This window comes from Molothrus ater, chromosome 5, assembly GCF_012460135.2.
Source record: "Molothrus ater isolate BHLD 08-10-18 breed brown headed cowbird chromosome 5, BPBGC_Mater_1.1, whole genome shotgun sequence".
NCBI lineage: Eukaryota > Metazoa > Chordata > Aves > Passeriformes > Icteridae > Molothrus > Molothrus ater.
This window is the reverse complement of record NC_050482.2, coordinates 13,900,491-13,923,280: the sequence shown is the minus strand read 5'-3', so window position 1 is coordinate 13,923,280 and position 22,790 is coordinate 13,900,491. Positions and strand designations below refer to the sequence as shown.

Sequence of the window (22,790 nt, the reverse complement as noted above, 5' to 3'; positions counted from 1 at the left end):
GCTGGCTCTGCCCGTGCTCCCGGGGACACGGCCCGGAGGAGCCGCGGCCCGCCGGCTGGCTCTGCCCGTGCTCCCGGGGACACGGCCCGGAGGAGCCGCGGCCCGCCGGCTGGCTCTGCCCGTGCTCCCGGGGACACGGCCCGGAGGAGCCGCGGCCCGCCGGTTCCAGGGCTGTCCCGGCCCATGGTCACAGGGACACGGCCCGGCCGGAACCACAGCCCGCCGGTTCCAGGGCTGTCCCGGCCCATGGTCACAGGGACACGGCCCAGCCGGAACCACAGCCCGCCGGCCTCGGGCTGGCCCGGCCCGAGCTCCGAGGGACGCGGCCTTGCACCCTCACGGCCTCCCCCGCCCCTCCACTCGCAGCCGCCGTGGCGGGCGACAGGATTGCAACACGGGCTTTGCACTCGGTTGAATAGGCCAGGTCTTTTTAGAACAGCTGCATAATATTTTCTTTTCCAACAGGAAGGCCGGCTCGTTCCCCGCCAACAATGGGCAAGGGACAGGCGCAAAGGAAGCACTTACTGCTCAGAGTTTCAGGTTAGTTTATTTTTAGTACCTGTTCTTTGGTACAGGTATTAGCTGGAAAATACAAGTATTTTCTCAATGAAAAGTCGAACTATTTAAAAGAGCTGTACAGCTTTACAGCACACAAAAGCCTTGCTAACAGAATCTGCTACTGCATCAGTGCAAATGCTACCAGCAAAACTCCAGCAATACATATGTTCATCAGTATCTTAATTTTATTGTAATTCATCTTTCCCCATGTAATTCATTGTATTTGAAAAGACTTCAAGGATGGCTGAAGCCTTCCTCGTGTGAAAACATTCAGTGCTTGCCAAAGAAAGCAAGCTAAACATTCTTGCAGGTCTGATGCCATTATAAGCACAATTCTAAAGATGCACCCATGTTACAGCTCAAGTAACTTACTCATTCAGTAAAAAGCACCAGTCACTAAAATCTGTATTATATTACTGTCACCATCTTGCAAAGGACTACTGAAGTTAAAAGCTAGCACTAAAAAAACTTAAAAAAATACAAATCTCTTACTGTGACTCTTTAAAGATTTGTACAGAACATGTAAATAAGAAAACACTTTGTTAAAATTAAGTCATTCTGCAGTTCATTCAGCGCAGCCAGGTAGTATTCAGTTGTGTCTGGTTTTTTATGCTTGTGTCCATTTTCAAAACTTCTCGAATTGCCATGGTAGCATAAGTGGATGGGGGAAGGGAGAACTCCATCTTTAGTGCCCTGAATTTGCCATCTATCAGCAGGTAAAAGAGACAAAAAGCAAGAATAAGTGGTTAAGGTCATATATAATGCTTATTCTGGATGCCATCTAAACTGAGCTAACAGCTTCCACAGCCAACTTCCCCAGCCCATAAAACAAAACAACCACCACCATCACACTCCTGTTTATAACCCACAGTGAAAAATTTATTGCAACAATTTTTTAACATTTTCTCTCAGGACAAAGTGGTGGTTTCAAGAGTTTTCTTCTTCTAAAAACAAACATTTGTTCTTTCAGACTCAATTCCTAGCCTGTCTTCACTTTTCTGGAAAGCAGTGTCAAAACACCTTGTGACCAGAGTTAAGTATTTCAGTCATCTGTATTCAGCACCAATAATACAAGTTCAGTATATAGACAACTCGTGACTTAATTGCACCTTTGTTAGTTGCAGACAATTTCTGTAAAGCATTTACTTGATTTTACAGATGCCTGTAAGAAAATGTAACAGTCAACACAGATGCTGGAGGACTGGCTTGCACCCTTGAGAAATTAGGGTCCTTATTTAGATGCCTGGCCTTAGATGTCCTTGTTACCTGCTTAACAGTCAATAGTTGAAAATGAAATAGTTGAAATGAAAGCTCTTCCTTAAAGGAGCTTTAAATATGCAGCAATTGAAAGCAACAGCCAGATCAAACTGCTATTTAACAAATCAGCAGAAAAATCAACTTACCTGTAGGGAGAACTGGTAATGGTTTTCCTTCCAGTTTATCCAGATCCGTAGTAAATAATGGGATTTTAGGATCATCATATGCAACAACTTCCCTTTATAATATACATAAAATTTATTATTATTTAAATTATTTAGGTTAACACATTTTATATAAATATGTATTATTATAATACTATTTTGTTATTATTATTGCAATTTGGCATTTACAACTGAAATTGAATTAGGCAAAATAATGGGTAGAACTTTATGTAGAAGACTTGCCCTGGCTTTATAAGATTATTAAAAAACAATTGTAAGTTAGTGAGAAGTTTCTTTGCATAATTCATCTGTTTGCCCTTGTGTGCTGTCAGAATTTCCAACTATACAAGAAGTATAGTTCATGAAATTAAGGGAAGAATGGTGTCAACTCCAAGAGTAGCTAGCAGGAGTGAAGCCTTTCAATAGTCATCCAAACTTTGAAAGGGCTAAGATACATTCCATGGTTTCTGCCATTCATTTAACAGAAATCCCATATGTAACCATGAGGCTGAAAAACTAACTGGGAAGTAGACAAGCTTAATATTAATTAGTGCTGATGTTTCAATATATAAATATTTCTATTTCTGTGCTCCCTCCTAAACCCTCTATATTTAATTCTATGCATCACTGATCTTGTCTTTCTGCACATTTGTACAGTTCCCTGTTTAAAAGGTTGCCATATGAAAACTAGGTTGTATCTCTAACAACAGTGATTTAGTAGGGTTAAGTGATACAAATTTTTCTGACTGACAGGTAATTGGAGACCAACTTTCTCATAGCAAGACTACAAAAAAACGCTGTTTTGAGTATTATCTATCATTTTATCAACGTAAGTAATTACCTATGAAGTGTTCAGGCAAGCCCTTGCAAGAAGTGAACTACTAGATAAGATGTCTTGATACTCCTCCACCACAGAACAAGAGAACCAAGGAAGAAATAAGGGTACAGTTCCACTTCAGCTGCATTAAAAACATGAGAGAAGTGCAGAGAGATTCCTTTCTACCTATGTTTCAGTCCGTGTGGATGTCCCATGGAGCAGTCTCATGTTGTTTTGTACTTAAACTCTATGCTGTCAACTCAAGTGTAATTTCCTTTATGCTCCCACTCACCAATTGACATTCTGAGGCCGAATGATAATCTTTCTGTATGCTCCAGAAAGTGAGTAATCTCTGATTTTATGCCTCATGTTGTTGATATCAAGGTTGTCAGCTACCAGCATCTCCTTGTAGGCCTCACCAACTGCAAGAGAGGAAAATATTAAATAGGAGAGAATGTAGTGTGGCAAATTTAAACTGTTTTCATGGATTGTTCCCTTCCCTTACATTTAGTAGTTTTCAGCATAGATGGGATAAATGCTACACAGAAGTTTAAAATTACTGCAGATCTTATTACCTGTTTACTTCTACACCCTGATTAGTAGAGGTAGTAACAAAGAATGCATCAAATCAAATTTCAGCTGAAAACAAAATTTACAAAATACTTTATTGACATTTAAATGCCATCTCATATATGCTTTCCCATTTTCTAGACTTCACAGGACTAATCTCAGGTACATGGGAAAAAAAATAAAGGGCCAGACTACCCATTACTCTCTCATTAAAAAGCAGCAGAGAGAAATCAGTTGACAATTTGACAGTACAAGAACAGTTCAATCCAATATTGGGGAAAACGTGCAGGGAACTCATGACTGACCTCATCTATAACACAGAACAGGTGAAACCCAGGGCCAGCTACAAAGAGGGACTATAGCAGCATTGTCCAGGCACACAGAAATGGTGTTAGGAAAGCCAGAGCTCAGCTACAGCTGAAAGCAGCAAATGACATCAAGACCAGGAGGAGTTCAGCTGCAACATGAGGACTGAAAGACTACAAGGAAAGCAATGGCCTGGTGCTAAACAGGGCAGCTGGTCTAGTGACAGACAGCAGGCTGATGGTCTCAGTGCCTCTTTTGCCTCAGCCTTGACCAGCAAAGTGCCCCAGGCAACTTCTCCTCTTAGAGTCAAGGTTAGGAAAGAGGGACTACCAGCAGTGGGAGAAGATACAGGCTGAGAGAGCTGGCTCACATCATGGTGATGTTTTTCTCTATCATCTCAGAGATTGTGCACATCTAGGGATGTCCCAGACAATTGTGGAAAACCAAGTGCTGCACCCAACCCCAGAAAGAGCAGGAATGATAATTAGGGAATTACAGACTAGTCAGGCTCACTCTGGTCCCAGGGAAAAATAATGGAGTTAATCTTCCTTGGGCACACAGAGTGTGGTTTTAATATGGGGGAGAAAAAGCAACACTACTGTCTTCTATGATGAAATTACTACCCCTATGGATTAGGAGAGAGCAGGGACTGTTGCCTGCCTTTAGCAAGGCTGTCAATGCATTCCCACAGCATCTTTGTGTCCCAGGTTAGAACATTACAGTGGGTGGACTGCTAAGTGGGTAACAGCTGTCTGGCTCAGCATCTCAAAGTACTACTTATTACAGCTCTACCTAAAAGCAAAGTTTCTCAAGGAACTGAGATGTGTCCTGTGAAGTAGTGGAGAAGAGCTGGAATTCACCCCAACCAATCTGTGGGCTAAACCAAGCTGGGGTGGCTTCAGTACATGCAAGGAGAGGACTGCCATTCAGAGGGACTGAGGCACAACAGAGGAATGGGCCAAGAGGAACCTCATGAAATTCATCAAGGACAAAATCCTGTACCTGATTAAATCCTTGCAGTGGTACAGGTTAGTGAGAAACTCTGCTCTGCAGTCGTCTGGGATTCCCAGTGGGAAGGAGACTGAGCAGAGCACCCTGGCAGCAACAAAAGGCTGACATTAATGTTTTAGAGATCTGAAGTAATGTACTGCTTTAGAAATCACCAAGGTTGAGTAGATCCAATCTTCCTTTTAAGAACAATCTTAAAGAAGACTTATGTTTTCAGAGTAAGTACTTCAGTTAACAGTAAGACTTACTTTTATGCTTTGGATAAATAACATCAAATCCAGGCAATGGCATCACTACATCATGGATAGTGTAGTTATCAATATCTCCTTCTTCAATGTGAACAGCTGTGGCTAAAGTCAGGACAGAAAAATGAAGTTACCAGTATAGATGATGCCTGTGACAGTTAACTTCAGCTAAATTTAAAATAAAGCCTTTGATTGAAATAAGCTTACTCTGAGAAAGATAACTACCATGTTTTATCTCCACTTAACAGACAACATTTCTAAGAAAAGAACTAACAGCCTCCAAGGCTGTCACAGTTGCTGGCAGAATCACAGCCTGGTTTCCAGTGACTTAAAACTACATGAAGGAAGGACTGCTAGAGGAACAGCTCCTTCCATGCACCAGGCATACATAAAGAAAGTTTCAACTGAGTGGAGCAATCAAAAACTTTTGAAGTTAAAATTTCATAATGTCCTTCCACAGTCCTTCACAGCTCAACTAGGTTTGAGGTCATTTTTAAGAATAATCAGTCCTCCAGAGTCTCTCTTCCCTATCCAGTTATTGGAAAAAACAGGCTAACAAACAGCTCATGGAAGTGTAATACCTAACTTCCAATTCCTTGCACAATTTGCCTAAAACAGGCCAATGGATTCAGCTATCACTGGGCCAAAACTGGTGAGAAAAAAGAAACTATGTAAGCAGTATCAGACAAACACTGACACAACACAAACTACATGCCTTGTTTTCCTAGGAATCTGAACCATACAGCATCACTGGCTTTGTCTGATTTTACCTCCTTTAAGTATGAGATCTCCTGGTACAGCTCTAAGCCCGTATTCTTCTATTCTCTTGCTCACCATATTATTCCACACATAACTCTGGTAGCTATGAATATACATTAAACGATTATTTCTTGGTATCTAGAGGTAAAGAAAAAAAAATTAAACACTAGGTAGATATATTTTTTGTTTTTTCTGACAATCATAACCAAAAAGGTGCATATTTGAAATGTTACCTCATCCAGCAAAAAGACATACACAATTTCTTGGTGTACATATTTGATTTTTGTTCTTTTTTTGAGAAAAGGATATGTGAAGAAATAATGCTTTTACACATTTGAAATCTGCACAAAAAAGAACTGTGCTTAAATATAAAAAAAACCCCAACACTTTTAACTCTACAGGTCAAACATTCAGGTCAAACACTGAATTCATATTCAACCTCCTGAAATCTTAAGTAAACTCTGCAGCTGTGAAAGCACTGTGTTATTCTAATTATCTTCTTCATAAACAAGAAATTATCCCCCAGATCCTACAATGGGCCCTGTAGTTTGCTAGTGATGAGGTATTTTCTCCAAAGACTTGATCTTGATTACAGCACTTGAAAATGACAAGTGGATCCATCACCTCCATATCAGGCTGATTCATTAGCCCACCATCAGTTTTGATTTATACTTTTAAAGCAACAGGAAAACACCAACTGAACATTCGCACAATTCTCAGATCTGTATTATACATAGCTACTAAGTATAACTGTATTGCTGCCCACATACCAGAGAGACTATTGTATAAATTGGAAAGCTCATTATGCATACATTAATTAGAGATGTCATCAGTTACTCCACAGCAGTACTTCCAGCAAAAAGGAAGGATAAATGTAAAGATTTTTAAACTTGACTTTCAACTCATCAAGCATCAATGAGTCTATTTTAAATTCATCCTGATACCATCAAAAGAATGTTTATTCAAGTAAATACTGCCCAGCTTTTACACTCACTATGCCAAATGCAGAGATTATGTTCTTCATTCCATACTTTAAGAGTCCACGTAGAAGCTGTCCTTCCACGCACCTTTTTACAGGTAGTTTCTTGAGGGCTGCTGCTGGATCTTTAGTCTTTGCCCATTCTTCTCTGCATTTGACTAAGTATCCCTTTTCAGCTAGAACAAGGATGTAAAATAAAAACATTTTAACTATACACCAAAAAAAGCATCCATCTCACCTTTTTTTAAAACAGTTGAAAAATTAAAGTTTCAGTCATGGTAATTAGAGACGAACAGAATCATAGAACACTTGAGGTCACATGGAGCAAACACCAAGTATTCAGGTCCCTTTTTAGCCCCACTGCAAGAAACTGCATAGCAAGGAAAGTGAGCAGAAAGGGAGAGTCTGAAGATTGCTTCTCCACTGCTAAACTGCTCAAGCTTTTCCTAAACATATGCCTATTGGAGAAGAGGCAGAAACACAGGATGTATCATTTTTCAGTTCTCACCTCCTGGTCGTGGTTTTAATATCAAATCCATTACTTCATTCCAGTTGTTCTGTAGAATAGCTCTAGGATTCAAACAGGAAAGTGTATTAAGAACTGACTAAATCTATTTTAAAGGGATTTAGCCAACTTACAAAAAAAATATATATTAGTGTTTAGACTTATGCAATATTAAAAGTAGTGCTATTACGCAAGATAACTGCTGAAGCAAGTTCAGAAACAAGATCTTTCTTGAATCTAAATTTAAAACTGGTACAGGCAATATGTTAGAAAAATGTTCCCAAAAATACATTAAGTTACATGGTGATAAGAGTAAAATTTAAAAAAAAAGAAGGGGGGGAGGATGAAAGCAATACATACCTGCCAATTTGATAAGTAGGAACAGCTGTGGTTCCAAATCTTTGCATTCCATAGTAATTAATGAATCCAATTTCCCTGAGTGAATGCATTGCTTGCTCTATCTGCTCATCAGTTCCTGTTATGTTTCTAGCATTGAAAAAAAAAAAGTTATAGACAGATTAAGAGTTTATGCTATTTTGAGATGCCCATTATATTAAAGTTCAACATCAATATTATATAGCATGCATCAAATTCAACAGTCTCCTGCCAACAGGACTTATTTTTTGTAACACAAGTTGCACTGATATGGATTATCTATTTAAAGAAAAAAACTCTAACAGAACCATCTAAATACCTAGTAACATACTACCTGAGAACAACAGTGAAATGGTTCCCCTGCAGTTCTCCCAGTTTCAGTGGATGGTTCTTGTAACTGAAATTTCCTAATTTGAAGTTCATCAAACATTTATTCAAATGAGCAAGTCTTTGTGCAGTGATTCTAAAAAGAAATAGACAACAGTGACCAACCTATGCTTAGAAAAGCAGATAAATACAGAAATGCTGCCATTACAAAATGAAAAACAGTGAGTCCAGTTTCCCCAATTTTCTACTGTTGCCTTTTCAAAATACTTTAATGAAATAGCTAAAGGAAGATAATACATAATTCTTAAGGGTACTCATACAAAAGAAAATGTATACTGTGACAGACTGTTAGCACTCTCTTTTCACATCTATATTAAAACACATACTCCAGAAAAATTATATTGCAGTATTGATGTATACTGTACCCCACAAGCTGAACTCTGCATTCATTGAGTAACTACTTCATGAATACATACACCCCAGTCAGCACAGTTATAAATACAGAGTTAAGTAAAATTAGCTACTGTGTATGCCTAGTGCAGATGAAGGAACATGGAATCCAATGTGTCACTGATTTCTGCCATTTTCATTGCTAGTATTTTTGGAAGCATACCCTGTTCTTTGCATCACCAAGCTGCTCTTGGACATTTCTGCTAAATTTTTACCAGGATAGTGACGTTTATGAACCAGCATGGCCAGCATACTCAGCTTAGAGCAGGCTGGCAACTGGCAATGTCCCCTCTCCTGTGCAGGAGGGTCAGGGGCTGTGGCACCACAGAACAGACACCACACAACACTTACAGCACTCTGGAGCTCTTGGATACAACACTGAATTTGATCATGTTAAAAAGTAAATGGAACAGCAGCTGAGATCAGCTAAACCCACAACTGGTTAACTATTACCACTTTGCAAAGCTGCCTTGCAGCAACACGAATCTGGGGCTTCTCACAATTGACAAATCAGTATTTGCTTTATATGTGCTAACACACACACATACAGAACATTGGGAGGAAATATACAAACAGTTCAGTGGTGGATGCCCTCCTTTTAACAAGGATTTGATCAAACCTCTGGCTTTCAAGCTGTGAAGTCCTCACTCAAGGAGTTTGGTTTTCAGAAAGTTGTGAAAAGTAGTGCAGGCGGGATATTCCAGCCAGCTAAAATGATATTGGAATACATGGGAGACATCTGTCATTCTCAGCTATGGATCTAGCACTAACCTAAAGTGCCCAGAAACCATATAATTATCTTAGACTATGACTAAGTAAATTTTATTTTCTCTTAGAAGGTGACTTAAGGGAGTAGGTTAAGGCAGGAAAAACTCGTCATCATTTTTTTGCCCCTTCTGGCTATTCATAGATGAGCAAGGGCAGTGTTAGCCTTCTCTGGCACTGTTCAGAGAGTAGACTGGGAAAGAAAATAGGGTTCTAGCTGTAGAAAGGGGGAAACAAAAGCCAGGAAGAAAGTGGGACATGATTTTCACCATGTCATTCTGTTTTTCTGCTGTTGCATGAGATCCAAGCAGCCTAAGAGCAGGCAGGCAATCTGTCCCACTGCCTCGGCCAAGTACACGTAACCAGCCCGTGACTCAGAGCACCACTGACTGAAAATATCAGCAGTAATCACAGAATATAAAAGGATTGTGGCATCCTCCACCTGTGCTTTACAAGGTCAGGACCTGTACCTGCCATTTGTGCCACTGAGTCCTTTAGGTATTTATCCAGGCTACCACAGCAGAAGTGCAAATACTCCAGACTGTACTTTCACTCACCTGAGAACAGCGATCTCTTGAACTGTTATAGCCCTTTTATCTTTAGTTCCCATGTAGGAAAATATGTTTGGCTTCACTCTTAAAAGCAACAGTAAAAGATATTATGTATATTAAAATAGCAAGAGATCAAACATAATTTTAAGCATAATTGCCTAGAATTATTAATCTTATAAATTAAAAACAGAAAAATATACCTACATTCCTCAGAACTGGGTTACAATTTGATATGTGTGTGACATTTTCTAATCTCACCCATGAGTACATAAAACACAAGGAAACTTCTGTTTTAATTATATGTAGACAACTTTTAACACAACAGTGCTTGCAAAACATGAACTTTGAAGTACTTCTTTATATGCATTAACTGGATAAAGAAATGAACAGCCACCACCAACTTCACTAAGGAAAAAAAAATCATGTCCACTTCTTCCTTAAACTTCAAACCTATCTGTTTGAAGACCATACCTGCACATTATGAGAGAGTATGAGAAGTTAATTTAAAATTTAAACTCCTCTCCCTGAGAGGAAAACTTCCTTTCCTTTTCACTTTGTACTTTACAGTTCGTGTTAGGTGGAGTATTTCCAGTTATTCCAGTTAAGGGCTCCAGGGGGTAGCAGGATTGCCATTACATACAGTCTTACATCTAACTATGCCCTTGCCATTCTGTTCTCAATACCAATACCAAGTAGTTCACTGGTTAAGGTCTAGATTACAAATTTTTTTTTGGACAAGAAGGGCAAAGGGAAAAGTGGGGAAGTTTCCTTATGAGTAGATCACTGAACTGACCCAATTTTAAAACTGTTCTTCCTCTGCAATTCACTGTGCTCATGTCACGCTTTGGCAAATCTTTTTGTTTCTGCACTTGATGGGGTGAAAGGAACTAAGTCTGTGTTGCCATGGAGAAATTAATACATGGAACAACAGTTTATCAACTGTAACTGCTTAGGAACTGATCAGCATATTATCACAACAATATCTGACAGGTTCATAACATACTTGCATATATTCACACACTGGGGAAAAAATGGCTTTTAATTCATGTTACGTACATTGAGGCTTTCAGCTGCCAAGCCTTTCTCAGATCAGCCAATGTAAATTGTGGACTTTTTCCATTGAAGCAGTAGAGTAGTCTTTAAAATTTCTTAGGCTCATTTTGTTCCATTCTCACCTCCTCACAAAACTTCGATATTTTAAATTTGATATTTTAAAGTAACTTTTCATTTTAAGCTGTCTACAAATTAGAGAACAGCAATCACTTGTGTTGCTCTTACATAATTATGAAGCACAACGTTTACAGCAACAAGAAACATGGAGGGAGAGGGCTGCATGCCAGCCAGGATGGCAGAAACAACGGCCTTACCTTAAAAATTTGGACAGAACATTGATGGCATCCATAGTGTCCTTGTTCTCCTTGTACAGTACAAAATGGCAGTAGCTTCCCCTAGATTTTGGCCAAGAGTGCTTTCTTGGATCTTTAAAAGCAAAAAGGTTAAAGTGTCACTTTTTAAAAAATTAAATATTTACAGCTACATTTACTTTAAAAATGCAAGATTCAATTTCTGCTAATTTCCATCTGCTTTAAAAAAATGAGAAGGAAAGAGTTAATTACTGACAGCAAAAGCTGTAAAGCACATTGAAAAGACCTCCCCTTCCACTGGACTGTAAACTTCTCTTTAATCAGTTCTGTCACCTAGAAAATCCTGAATGAAATAGTGACAGTTCCTTTATCATGAAATTATCTGAAAATATAGCCTAGTCATTTAATTGCTGTATCACCTGATTAAATTTCTCAAAAACATTATCATTATACTGACTTGGCGCAATAGAAGCTACACCACGTTTCTTCTAGCTCCTTCTATAATTAATAGTTGAGAACCACTGGAGTTCTGTTTGTGGGAAGACTACCATTATTATTTATAGTACAGACATACAGACATATTCTTTATTTCTGTAGTATTTTTTCTATGTGTCAAACAAAAGAATGAATCATATCACTACAAAACCCTACGAAATTATGCTCAAAAAATTGCTTAAAGATGGTTCTTTTTTAAAATCCAATGGGACCAAGAAATCTGGTACAAAAGAGACATGAACATACAATCCATGGCAGGTATGGTGCCATGCTTAGAAAAGGCCAGAGGTTGAAATAACTTAAGATCCCACAGATTAACAACTGATTTACAATTCTGTGCTACTATTTGACATTTTCTGTAGAAGGAAGGAAACTGTCAATGATTTGTTAAGGTCTTCTTTGCACATTAAAAACCACCAGAGATAACACTTTCTGTTTCCAATAATCCACTGTCGATGGCATTAATGGGAAGGCAGACTGATTCTACAGAGGTTTAGCAACCAACTGTGAGGTTTCTTCAATTCTGAGGTTTATCAATTCCTTGTTATTTAAGAAGAAAATTAAGAATTTGCTTTGTTTTAAATAAGAAGTCTCTTATCTCTTGCTGGCGACTAAGCAGACATACCTGGTTTTATAAAAAAAAGCCCTAAGCATCTTTCATAACAGGAAAAGCTAACTGAAAAAGCCAGCCTTATTTCAATATACAAACACCAATGCAGGAAGGAAGTTCTTGGGAAATACTGCTCTTTTTTTTCACACTGGTTTTACAAAGTCCAGATACCCCACACAGATAGTATGTTAAATTCTTGCTTGTTTTTGAGAAGCTGCCATTCATGCACACACTTCTGCAAAGACAATTTTGGATGCTACAGTATAAAACACTATATGTACAGGTTTTAGTCACCTAGAATTATTCCATCACTTGCCTTGCACCATCAGTTTCTAAGCACAGCCCCCCTCCCACAGAGTTTCACTGGACCTGAACTGAAGACCTCATGCTCCTGCTGGTCTCCCCTTCTGAGCCAGCACTACTCAAACTCAGTCAATGAAACACTGCATTCAGCTGGAAGAGCAAAGTTCTCCACTAAGATCTCAGCAATTAGAAGAGAAGAGAATAAGACAGAGCTCAATTCACAAAGGAGAACCCTCTCCAGCTGGAACCATTCTTTGAGTTTAAGTATTACATCTTGCACATGGGCATTTCAACACACATCAAGAAGTGAGCCCGAATGTGATCTACACTAAAAGAATTCTGTAGGTACCACACAGACCAATGGGCTCCTCATGCTTTGGGCACCACAGCCATGACCCTATCCAAAGGAGGCTGCAGCCACAGTCCTGATACTCAACCATTCCTCACCCAATACTGCAAAGCATTCAACTGGGTAGATGGAGCAGTGGGACAATTTGCAGTCCTTATTGCTGTGTTTCAGAGTCATGCTACATTTCTGACAATAAAATCGTATTTCCAAACTTTTTGCTGAAACTCGAAGCTTGGAAGCTCTTTTATAATCACAGGGTGTGTGATAAATGCTTTTAAAGTTCTATAAAGACAGATAGTAGTGCCTGAAATAGGGGCTGAAGGGCAAAGGCTTCACTAACTGAAAACCATGGAAAATTTACTATAGTTGTCAACATGAACTGAAAAAATAGATAATTCATATCACTTATTACTAGCAGACTTTCTCTGGACCAAATGAATACTGCCTATACTGCACTACAAAAAAGAGGCAGAATAAGCCTAATCTTGGCTGTTTCAGGGTATTTAAAGTAATACTTATGTGTAGGGATTTTTAAGAAATTGTTACAAGTTTGGCCAGCCCTGTTGCTATTTAGGAGGTCATAATGGTTGGCATTTCATTTTTGTTAGTATGAAATGTCAACATCTCTTACCTGTTGCAGTTCTGACCTCTGTCCCAATGCAGAGCATAAAGAGTACAAAAGAGTAGCATTTAATTTTTAGACTGTCAAAGGGTTTTTAGAGGTGAACATGCAGGTTTATGGTTATGGGATTGTTTATGCTTCAGGGAGCATCCAACAGCTAGGTGGTGGATGACAGCAATTTAGACAATTATGGAATGGAATCGTGCAGAGGCAAACAGTGAACATATGGAAAGCTTCAATTGGAGATGCAACAAACTTAATTTGTGGACAATGATGGAACAACAGTTTACTGACAATTCAGTAATTTTAAGTATTTGGAGGATAAACTGACTATAGAAACAAAGCAGCATCTGATTTTCAATTTTAGGAAGCATGTTTGGTAATGTTTTATGTTATCAACAAAGTAATCAGGTATCTCAGCTAATAATCCAATAATCTACACTTCTGAAATGTTTCTTGCCTGGGGAGCCCATTCATGGCTAAGACATGTTTGTGCCTATATAAACAACAAAGATATACATAATCTTGACTAAAAAGAACTTCAATCTTACATCCATAAGCATTTGCACACACTCACAGAAACTGACACCTCCACCAACAAATGCACAGGTGCCTGCAGCATCACAGCTAGGGAATCCAAGTTTAAATAGATGATGCTTCTCTACATCACAAGATGGTGCTCCACATAATGTTTTAATCCTAGAGACACACCACTAAATTCTTTTCAGCATATTTCAAATACTTAAATTTTTTATATATTATCCCTTAAATCAGCTTAACAACATCCACTTGATTGTAAGAGTGGTTAAAGAATAGAAGCAGCAGAAGGAAAAGGTGGAGGAAAAACCATTACAAACGAGCAGAACAAAACTGGCTGAGGAGAATTCTGTGCTGGTAGGTATACATACTCCATGCATAAAGCATGCAAACATACACATTTTCTAAACATGACTAAATAAGACACAAACACATTATAATTGGACCAATAAAAATACAACATTCCCATATTTGCTTATAACAAGCCTTAAACAAACAACTAAATAAAAGGGAAGGTTACTTTATTCCCCATTTTAAATGACTCTATTTCTTTATCGTTCTTCCATCTCCTTTGTCTTTAAATGAAAGGGTTAGGTTTACATACCATCATTTGTAGTAAGTTGAAATGACAGAGGAATGCAACAAGTTAAACCAAACCTTACTATCTTTACTTAAATGTGCACCGTTCTGTGGGTAGATAATCCTCTAACCTTACAGTAGCAACAAATTTTTAGTAACATTAAAAGATGTAAAACATGTCAATTTATTCCCAGTATCCAAAATAGTATTTTGCTAGATTAAAGTGGATAACATTTCATTTCAAAAATCCTTCATGACTTTGACTATTTCGAAAGATTAACTGATCTATAAAGAATAAAGATCATTTTCTGCAAATATCATTAGCCTTGGAAGCAGAAGTAATGATCATGGTAAGCTATGTTTATATGAAACTATAACTCTGAGAAAACAAAAAGATGTTTGTCTTTCTTGAAGTCATTGAGAATTTTGTCATTGGTATTCAAGAGAGTCAAGATTACACCATTTATCAATCTAATGTACATTTTCCAACTACAGCCTCTTACATCCACAACACACACTTACACACACAGTTAAGATCATGAAAGTTAAATTCAAAAAATACTGAAAATAAACCCTCTGTTTTGCCTATTCCTACTGAAGTAGAAGATAATGTTCTCTCTTCTAATATGGTTGTATTGGATGAATTATTTGGAAAGAAAAACAAGTAGAAATTTAAATTTAAAGCATTTCTTGTGGTCCTAATCATTTTAGATGCATAGCATCAGCTGAAACGAAGGAAAAATGAAGTAAGACTACATTAGGAAGCACACTCACTTGAAGTACTTACTAACTATTCTTACTTTGGGGATAATTTTAGCATTTCCTTTACCCATCTGCTGTGATACTGAAACTCACTTGCCAATGCTTTTTTCCCAGCAGCATGATAAGCAATAATGTATTTCTTTCCATCTCTATCTTCTGTTTTAGTCTCTAGTCCTGGAAACAAGGACTTCACAGCCTGATGGATGATGGTTCTTTTTTCTTTGGTGTCCTCAATTACCTGTTTTAATGCACATACATGCAGAAACCAAATAAATTAATACAAAAGGGGAGGATGCCTTAAAAGAAAAAAAAATTAGCTAGATAAGATTATTTAGTGTGTGAATGCTTATTTAAAACTACCAGGTGTAATCCTACTCATCTCTGTGTCCCAAATTTAGCTCAATAGTTACTCTTTCAATATGTAGAATATTTGAATGTTTAAAAATATCAACGCTTTAATGTCATTTTCTTTCTTGTTACAGAAAAGCATATTTATCTTCTTTTTTATTAAATCACTAAACACTGACCTTGAAAGTAGTGTTCCATCAGGATAGATGTTTTATGTAAACCTTCTTATTCTTTAAAAACAATATACTAGACAGGAAACCAAAACACTGCAAGGTAATTTTAACACCACAGGAATTAAAACCTATATTTAAGTTCCTGTGTACAGTCTCACCAAAATCAAAGTAACAACTCACACATGCATGAAATCAAGAACATCTGTAAGACTTCAGAGAATTAAACCCTAAACTGGACACAGTTTGGTGTTATCTGTCACATCACATTCAAATTGCTCTTATACCTTACACACATTAGAAAGGATGCACCTTCTACTCCCTCCCTCCCTCAGCCTTTCTCTGCTCCATCCCAAACTTGATATCATTCCATAATTTTAAACTTGATATCATTTCATAATTTTACCTCTATGGCAACACTAGTTTCCTTATTCTTAAAAAGCTGGAGTTCCTCTAAACGCTGCTTGTCTTCGTCTGACAAAACTGTAAATGTTTCTTCTGATGGGTCCTAATACATATTTGGGGAGAAAAAACAAACATCCAATAACTCTCACAGAGTAACTTCCAGTCTTTCAATGTTCTTGCTTAAGGAACATTAAGAAGCATAGTCATTACCAAATCTATCTCAGAATTTACCTCATCATCCACTGGAACAGAAAAGTCATCTAAATGGCTCACACGTCCATCTTTGCCTATTTCATGGACAACAAAGTCTGAGTATCTGATAGAAAGAAACATGCATTACATTTGTAATAAAAATCCCACATCGCATAAAGTCCTTTCCTAAAAAGCTATTAGCAGAATTCACTGAAGAATTCTGAATTTGTGTAAATCAATTCATGTAAAACAAACTTAACAGCCATGAGAAAGCTGTACCTATTCCCACTCCCCAGAAGGATACCACAGGAACACACAGGCAAATGCAGCAGACTTCTTTGCAGATCACCAAACACCTGCTGTAATTTCTCCAAGTCATTCTCTCACTAGTTTGAAGAGATCAGTAATGCTTATCCTCAATCCCAGTCATTACTGGCAATTAAGACTCTACTGCATTGCCACAATGTCCAATGCATTAACTACTGCATTATCTCTGTCACTTGAAATAACCTGCAAAATAAAGAGCATTTTAGCCACTCTACAGAAGGCAGAACAAATTCAGCCTTGTTCATATATTCAGTTGTACAGAGCATCATTCAAATAAAGCTACTCTGCATACTTTATGACAGCAAAAAAGAATTTTACTTTGACATTTTCAATCCAGTCACTCATGTCTAATAATAAAAACAGCCCAACTATAACAGAGCACAGTCAGTTTGTGCTGCAACTCTTAAATTATTTTTAAGCAGCACTTGCTAGCAAAGTGGAAAAAAAAAGAGAATAATTCTTATTCTATCAATGCTGAAAGATGAATAAAACTTCACCATGGGAAGCTTTCTACTGTACCTCACCCAAGCCCCCTTTTGCCATCCCTCTGTGCAGATACACAACATATTGGTAGAATTCTTTCCTGAAGAATGTCCTCTCCTGTATTATCTGCAGCTGTCTAGACATGCTAGTGATGGCTCCATAAAAATGCCAAGAGTGAATTAATAATAGGTGTTAAAAACTAGAATCCAAAAAAAAAACCTATAAACCCACGAATTTTTTGCCACATGGCTACCTTTGGCCAACCAAAATTGGCAGATTTCCCAGAAGAAGATTCAGCACAGACTATGTTTCCCAGAGAAGGATTACACTAGCTGCTTAATGCTGCACATAAAGATTAAATCCATACATATGTATATAAAATTTTATTTAAAATTATGTATGAAGCCAGTATTTAAACACAGCAACTTTTCAGTGTGTAAACAAAACAACCTGAACTGCTTTGCTAAGTCAGAGAAACAGTGATTCTCACTTCAGTGACCTTTTGTATTTGCATTCTGTTTTACTCAAAGCTATTCTTTAATTTTAAAAATCTAGAAGTTTCATTTTAAAAAGCTACTAAGCACCAAACATCTTAATAAATATATAATGTATATGTATAATAAATTCCATATCCTGAATTTTGAAACTCCCTTCTATGTAAATGACATTAGTGAGCAGACAATAATTTAAAGCCTAACTGAGCAGACAATAATTTAAAGCCCAACTATCCTCGTTTACAGACATTAGGACAAAAGAGTCAGAGAGAAACAAAGAACTAAAGAAAGATGGCTTTGATGCCATTTTTCAGTGCATCTCATATCAGAACTGAGAAGATGTACAAAAGGTAGTACTGCATAAGGTTTTATGTTTCTGCTACTGCCAGAGAGCAAAGGAAACAGCAAGGTCAGTGTAATCATATATCTCTACTCATACACAGCTTCCTTCTTCAGAGCTCCATTTGACAGGAAAATAAATTAAAAAAAACAAACAACCAAAAACCAAGAAAACCAAAAACCAAACACACACCAAAAAAACCCAAAAAACCCTAAACAAACACACAAAAAAACAACAAAAAACCAACCCACAATCTAGAAAAGTCCTAAATTAAACCCTTTCTTAGCAGTAAATAAAGTAATGAACCTCACTTAATCCAGATGCAATCTGTGAGTCCAAAAAGGAAAATGGAGAACTACAGCTGTGTTACACAAGGAATTAACATATGAAAGAAGACAAAGAGTTACCTCTCTTTTAAGATTCCAGAAAACCCTTTGTGAGAGCTAACAAATTTAGTTATGCCAACATCACTTTCTGTCAGTCCATGCTTCATCATGTCTGCAAAGCTCTCTGGATCTCCATCTTCATCACTATCCTCTAGTTCCTCCTCTTCCTGCTCCTCACTTTCCTCATTGGGGATTATTTCACTTTTCATGTCCTCGGGTTGTTCTGTTACAGTCTCAATACTCTGCCCAGAGTCGTTCTCTGCCTTGGACTTCTCCAAGGTCTTCTGTCTTTTAATTTCATCTGCACTGGCCACATCATCCTCAGAGCGAGGACGTTTCAAGGATACACTATTCATTTCTACAGTTTCCATGTTTAAGGCACAGGGTAGGATAGGAAGCCCTGGAAAAAAAGAAGAAAGGCTTATTTTCTGCCTGCTAAGAGCAATATCAATACATAGGCACTTCACTCCAGGACTCTGCCCCCTGTGATTTTTCAGGAAAACCATAAACTTTCTGCATTTAAGTTAAACATCAAGTAAAAATTTTGAATACCTAGAAACAATATGTTCTTGGGCAGAGAGAAGGAAGACATTGAGGGCAGCATGCATGCTGGACTACAGCAGAGCAGGACTCAGTACTACACTGACCATTTACCACCATCACCACTCCTGCCCACCCTTACCATGGCTGCCTGCAGGCCTGTGCACACGCAGGCTCTGCTGTCAGCAGCAGTTTAGTGCCTAAGAAACTGTTTGTTCCCAAGCCTTCTCTTAAACATGACTACTCTCAATTATTCCCTTTTCTATCAAGATTCCATCTTGCAAAGACTGAGAGAGAACAGCTGAGTTCCCCCAAACCTGAAATCTCATGTCTTTGTTTTCTATGTGCTTCCAACACACACAATACTACACAGAATTCAAGGTGGCATCAATTCAGCCCAAAAGATAAGAGGGATGAGATACCAAAATCCTTGAATCAGTGAGACAAACAAAACAAGGAAATTTAACAATCTCTGGGAAGAACATGACTACTCACACTGGTGGAATAGGGCTCAGAGCTGCCGCCTTTGTGTCAGCAAAACCACTGCCTTCAGATCTGAAAAAAAGAGGAAAATAACTCTTTGAGAAGGTTTTATGGAAAAAAAAAACTATGAAAACACATATGAATGCAATCACATATGGACTCAGACAGATATGTTAATAAATACAACTGCCAAAGTATTGCCATCCTAGTGACACAACATATTATTGCCATTTAGCAAGCTACAGGAGAGAACTTTGATTTTATTTCTAAGTGTATAAAAGGGAACTGGGGTTCCTATAATTAGGCATGGACAGGACCTTTCTTCCAGCATCACCCAATTGGCACAGGAGTGTACTGAGGACAAAGTGCAGGTTTTGGTAGCAGGAGGAGGCCATAAACTGCCCTATGTGGGCCACGGCCAGTTCAGCTGGCTCCATAAACCCACTGCCTTGCCGCCCTCCAACTCATCCAACTACCACATGGTTCCCCTGCTCCAGTTCATCTGAGAAAGGGAGAAGCAAAGGCAAAAGAAAGCACAGGAGGGGACATGTGACAGAATGCTCAAAAAGGCACAGGGAAGCATGCAGAAGGGGACAACAGCTGGAGGTGCACTCCTGGAAGGAAACTCTCCACACTGGAGCAGGGACACCCCTGATGGGACAGTGGCCTGTGGAGGTGCCCACGCTGGGACATGGACACCCTTGAGGGGCCCACGGAGAGGACCCACATGGGAGTAGAAGAACTGAGCAGCAGAAACAAATCTCCATGTACCAACTCCAACCTCCTGCACTACCACTGCCTTGCCCAAGGGCCAGAGCATAACCTAAGAGCCAAGGAGGAAAGGGGAAGAAAGGAGTTTTCTCCAAGTCTGTGTTTAGGTAGTGGTCTTCTTTGTACATCACCAGCCAACTGGTAATTAAAAGTTAAGTGGTAATAAATTGAATTCCCCATGTCAAGTCAATTTTATCCACAACAACCAAGTTTCTAAATTAATAGGATTTAGCTGTTACTGAGAAATTAATCTAGGCAGGAAGCAGTATTTTAGAGCTACATACATCACCTTGTATTATTTCTCCAGCCACTAAATAGCATAATCTATCCAATTTTAAAGGGCATGTTAAAGGAAGTCCCACGACTAACTTGACAATCAGCATTTGCTGGGTTGGTAAGTAATTGATACCAGTTAGCTGTTAGCCAGGGCTGACTTCATGGCCTGGACACCTCAGTGAAGAGATTACCGGATTAGGCTAAAAAGGCAGGAACAACTGTTTTAGAAACGCCTGAAATGTTTTGCTCAAGTGAAGAACTGAAAATGAATGCTACAAAAATAAATGAACAAAAGGGAAGTAAGGAGAGACTTATAAAATTAACTGTATGTATGGTGTGAAGAGTGATAAGACACGCAAGAAAGCAGAACAATTAGCAAAACAATGTACCTTCAAGCTGAAAGCACCAATTTTAGTCTGTCTTCAAATAAAAGTTCATAAAATCCTTCTCTCAAGAGGAACAATAAATAAAAGTCATAACCAAGTGAAGCAATTCACCGCTGTTTCCAGACTCTCTTCCCATGTACCAAAATTTATAGAGGCTGGGTTATAAAGCACTGAAGTGGAAAAGGCTTTTAGATGGCTTGTATCTTCACACAGCGAACAAAATAGCACTCAGCACAGTGAAATCCTCTGAGACACCTGCCAAAGGGAGTAAGAAGAGAAATCTCGTGCTTCTTAAACAAAACTGTAATACCTAGTTTTTGAATTATACAGACTGTTAGAAGAATTCGATGTTGGGCACAAACACTCCCAAGTTGTCACACACAGACTATTCTTCCAGCAGAACAGTGGCTCACATATTACAGAGTGCTACCCTGTGCCCAAAGGCAGCCATCGTGGGGGATAAATTCTGCAGGATAATTGCCTGAAGGAGCACGCTGAAGCGAGCGGGGCACACACTGCCTCACGTGTGCAGGCTGCTTGTGAGAGGCTCCTATTATTTTTTGACAGCTGCTCAATTGTCTCGGACCTTTTCCTAACAGGTGTTTTCATAAAAGCCAGAATCTGCATAAACATCAACTCCGCAGCAATTTCCATGCTCTAACAGAGACTGAGTTTATACTACAAATAAAACACTTGACTCGACACTTCTTGTTGAACCGCCGAGCGATTATTCCTGGCGCGGTACCAGTCAAGAAGGCACGGCGGGGGCTGCAGGGCACTGAGGAGCCGAGGTGCGAAGCCGCTTCCCCATGAGACGAGGCACGTGGGATTAAAAGGCGACCGAGAGGAGGGCGATGGTGCCGCAGCAGCGCCCCAAGGCCAAGCCTAGCGCGGAGGGCGCAGGCGGGGAGGGCAGCGGCGCTCGGAGCCCGCGGGCCGGGCCGGGCCGGGCCGGGCCGAGCCGCCGCCAGAGCGCTGCGGGCGCCGGGCCGGGCCGGAAGAGCCGCTGCGAGCGCCGAGGCTGCCGGGGCAGGGCGGGAGGACGCGCCGGGGCCGGGGCAGGCGGGGCACGGGGGCGAGGCAGGAGGAAAGGCTCCGCCGCGGGGTCCCGGCAACACGCGGCGCAACACGGGAGCGGCAGGGGATGGCCCGGCGCCAGCGGGGGCGAAGTTCCCCGAAGCGGAGCCCCCCGGCCCCGCCGCGGAGCCCTGCGCGGCTGCCGGGGAAGGGAGGGTGCGGCTCCGCCCGCCGCTAGGCAGGAGCCACCGAGGGGGAGCCACTTACCCGCACGCCGGCACGGCAGGACGGCCCGGGCGTCAGCGCGGCGGGGCGGGCGGCGGAGGCGGCGCGGAACGGGCCCGGCCCAGCCCCGCGCGGGCGGAGGCGGCCCCAGGCTGCGCCCGCCCCCGGCCGGCCCCGCCGCGCTGACGGCGGGCGGGGAGCGCAGCCGGGCCGGGAGGTGGTACCTGGCGAGGGGCTGCTCCTGCCCGCACTTCCGACACCGCCGGCCCGCTCGGGATGCCTGGGAAGAGGCTGGGGTAGGCAGGCGGGGATGTACGGAAGAACTGCAACTGTGCAGAACAAAAGTTTGATTTCCAAAAGGCGGCTATAGCCAAAGCAGGGAATCGTGTACCCGAGATGAGGCCTTCCTGAGCCTCCCGGCATCTGAAACACGTGGTGCTAATTGAACATTAGTCCCACGACAAGGGAATGTACCATTCAAAACCTACACTGCGCCTATGCAAATCACTTTAAAAACCAGGCCAGATCTGTGCTATCAGTCCTTTCTGATATAGTCAGAATGTCATCTTCTACCCTCTTTTCTATTTTAAGCACTGGTGCAAGGAAAGTATTTTCATTAATTTCAACACGTAGATCTGTCCTTATTCTTAAGACCCTGTGTGCCATGTCCCAATCCCAGCCTGTCTCAGA

The 22,790-nt window shown here is 40.1% G+C and overlaps 1 protein-coding gene across 2 annotated transcripts; it reads right to left on the bottom strand.

Annotated features, from left to right (window-relative positions):
- Positions 1–528: 528 nt before the first annotated feature.
- PUS7 (pseudouridine synthase 7) lies at positions 529–22,221 on the bottom strand. 2 transcript variants are annotated; one of them, XM_036401126.2, is made up of 19 exons: positions 22,143–22,221; positions 20,862–21,113; positions 19,438–19,497; positions 18,424–18,802; positions 16,412–16,496; positions 16,182–16,283; positions 15,351–15,495; positions 13,389–13,406; positions 11,004–11,115; positions 9,643–9,720; positions 7,878–8,006; positions 7,529–7,654; positions 7,172–7,233; positions 6,679–6,839; positions 5,696–5,822; positions 4,929–5,030; positions 3,089–3,218; positions 1,962–2,053; positions 529–1,264 (listed from the first exon to the last, which is right to left on the bottom strand). In XM_036401126.2, the coding sequence occupies exons 4-19, from the start codon at positions 18,771–18,773 to the stop codon at positions 1,128–1,130; spliced, it is 1,956 nt and encodes a 651-aa protein (XP_036257019.1). In that variant the 5' UTR covers positions 18,774–18,802; positions 19,438–19,497; positions 20,862–21,113; positions 22,143–22,221; the 3' UTR covers positions 529–1,127. The 2 variants fall into 2 exon arrangements, with proteins under 2 accessions (XP_036257019.1, XP_054370878.1); XM_054514903.1 differs by lacking the exons at positions 13,389–13,406; positions 22,143–22,221 and having other exon boundaries at positions 20,862–21,431.
- Between the last annotated feature and the right edge of the window lie 569 nt (positions 22,222–22,790).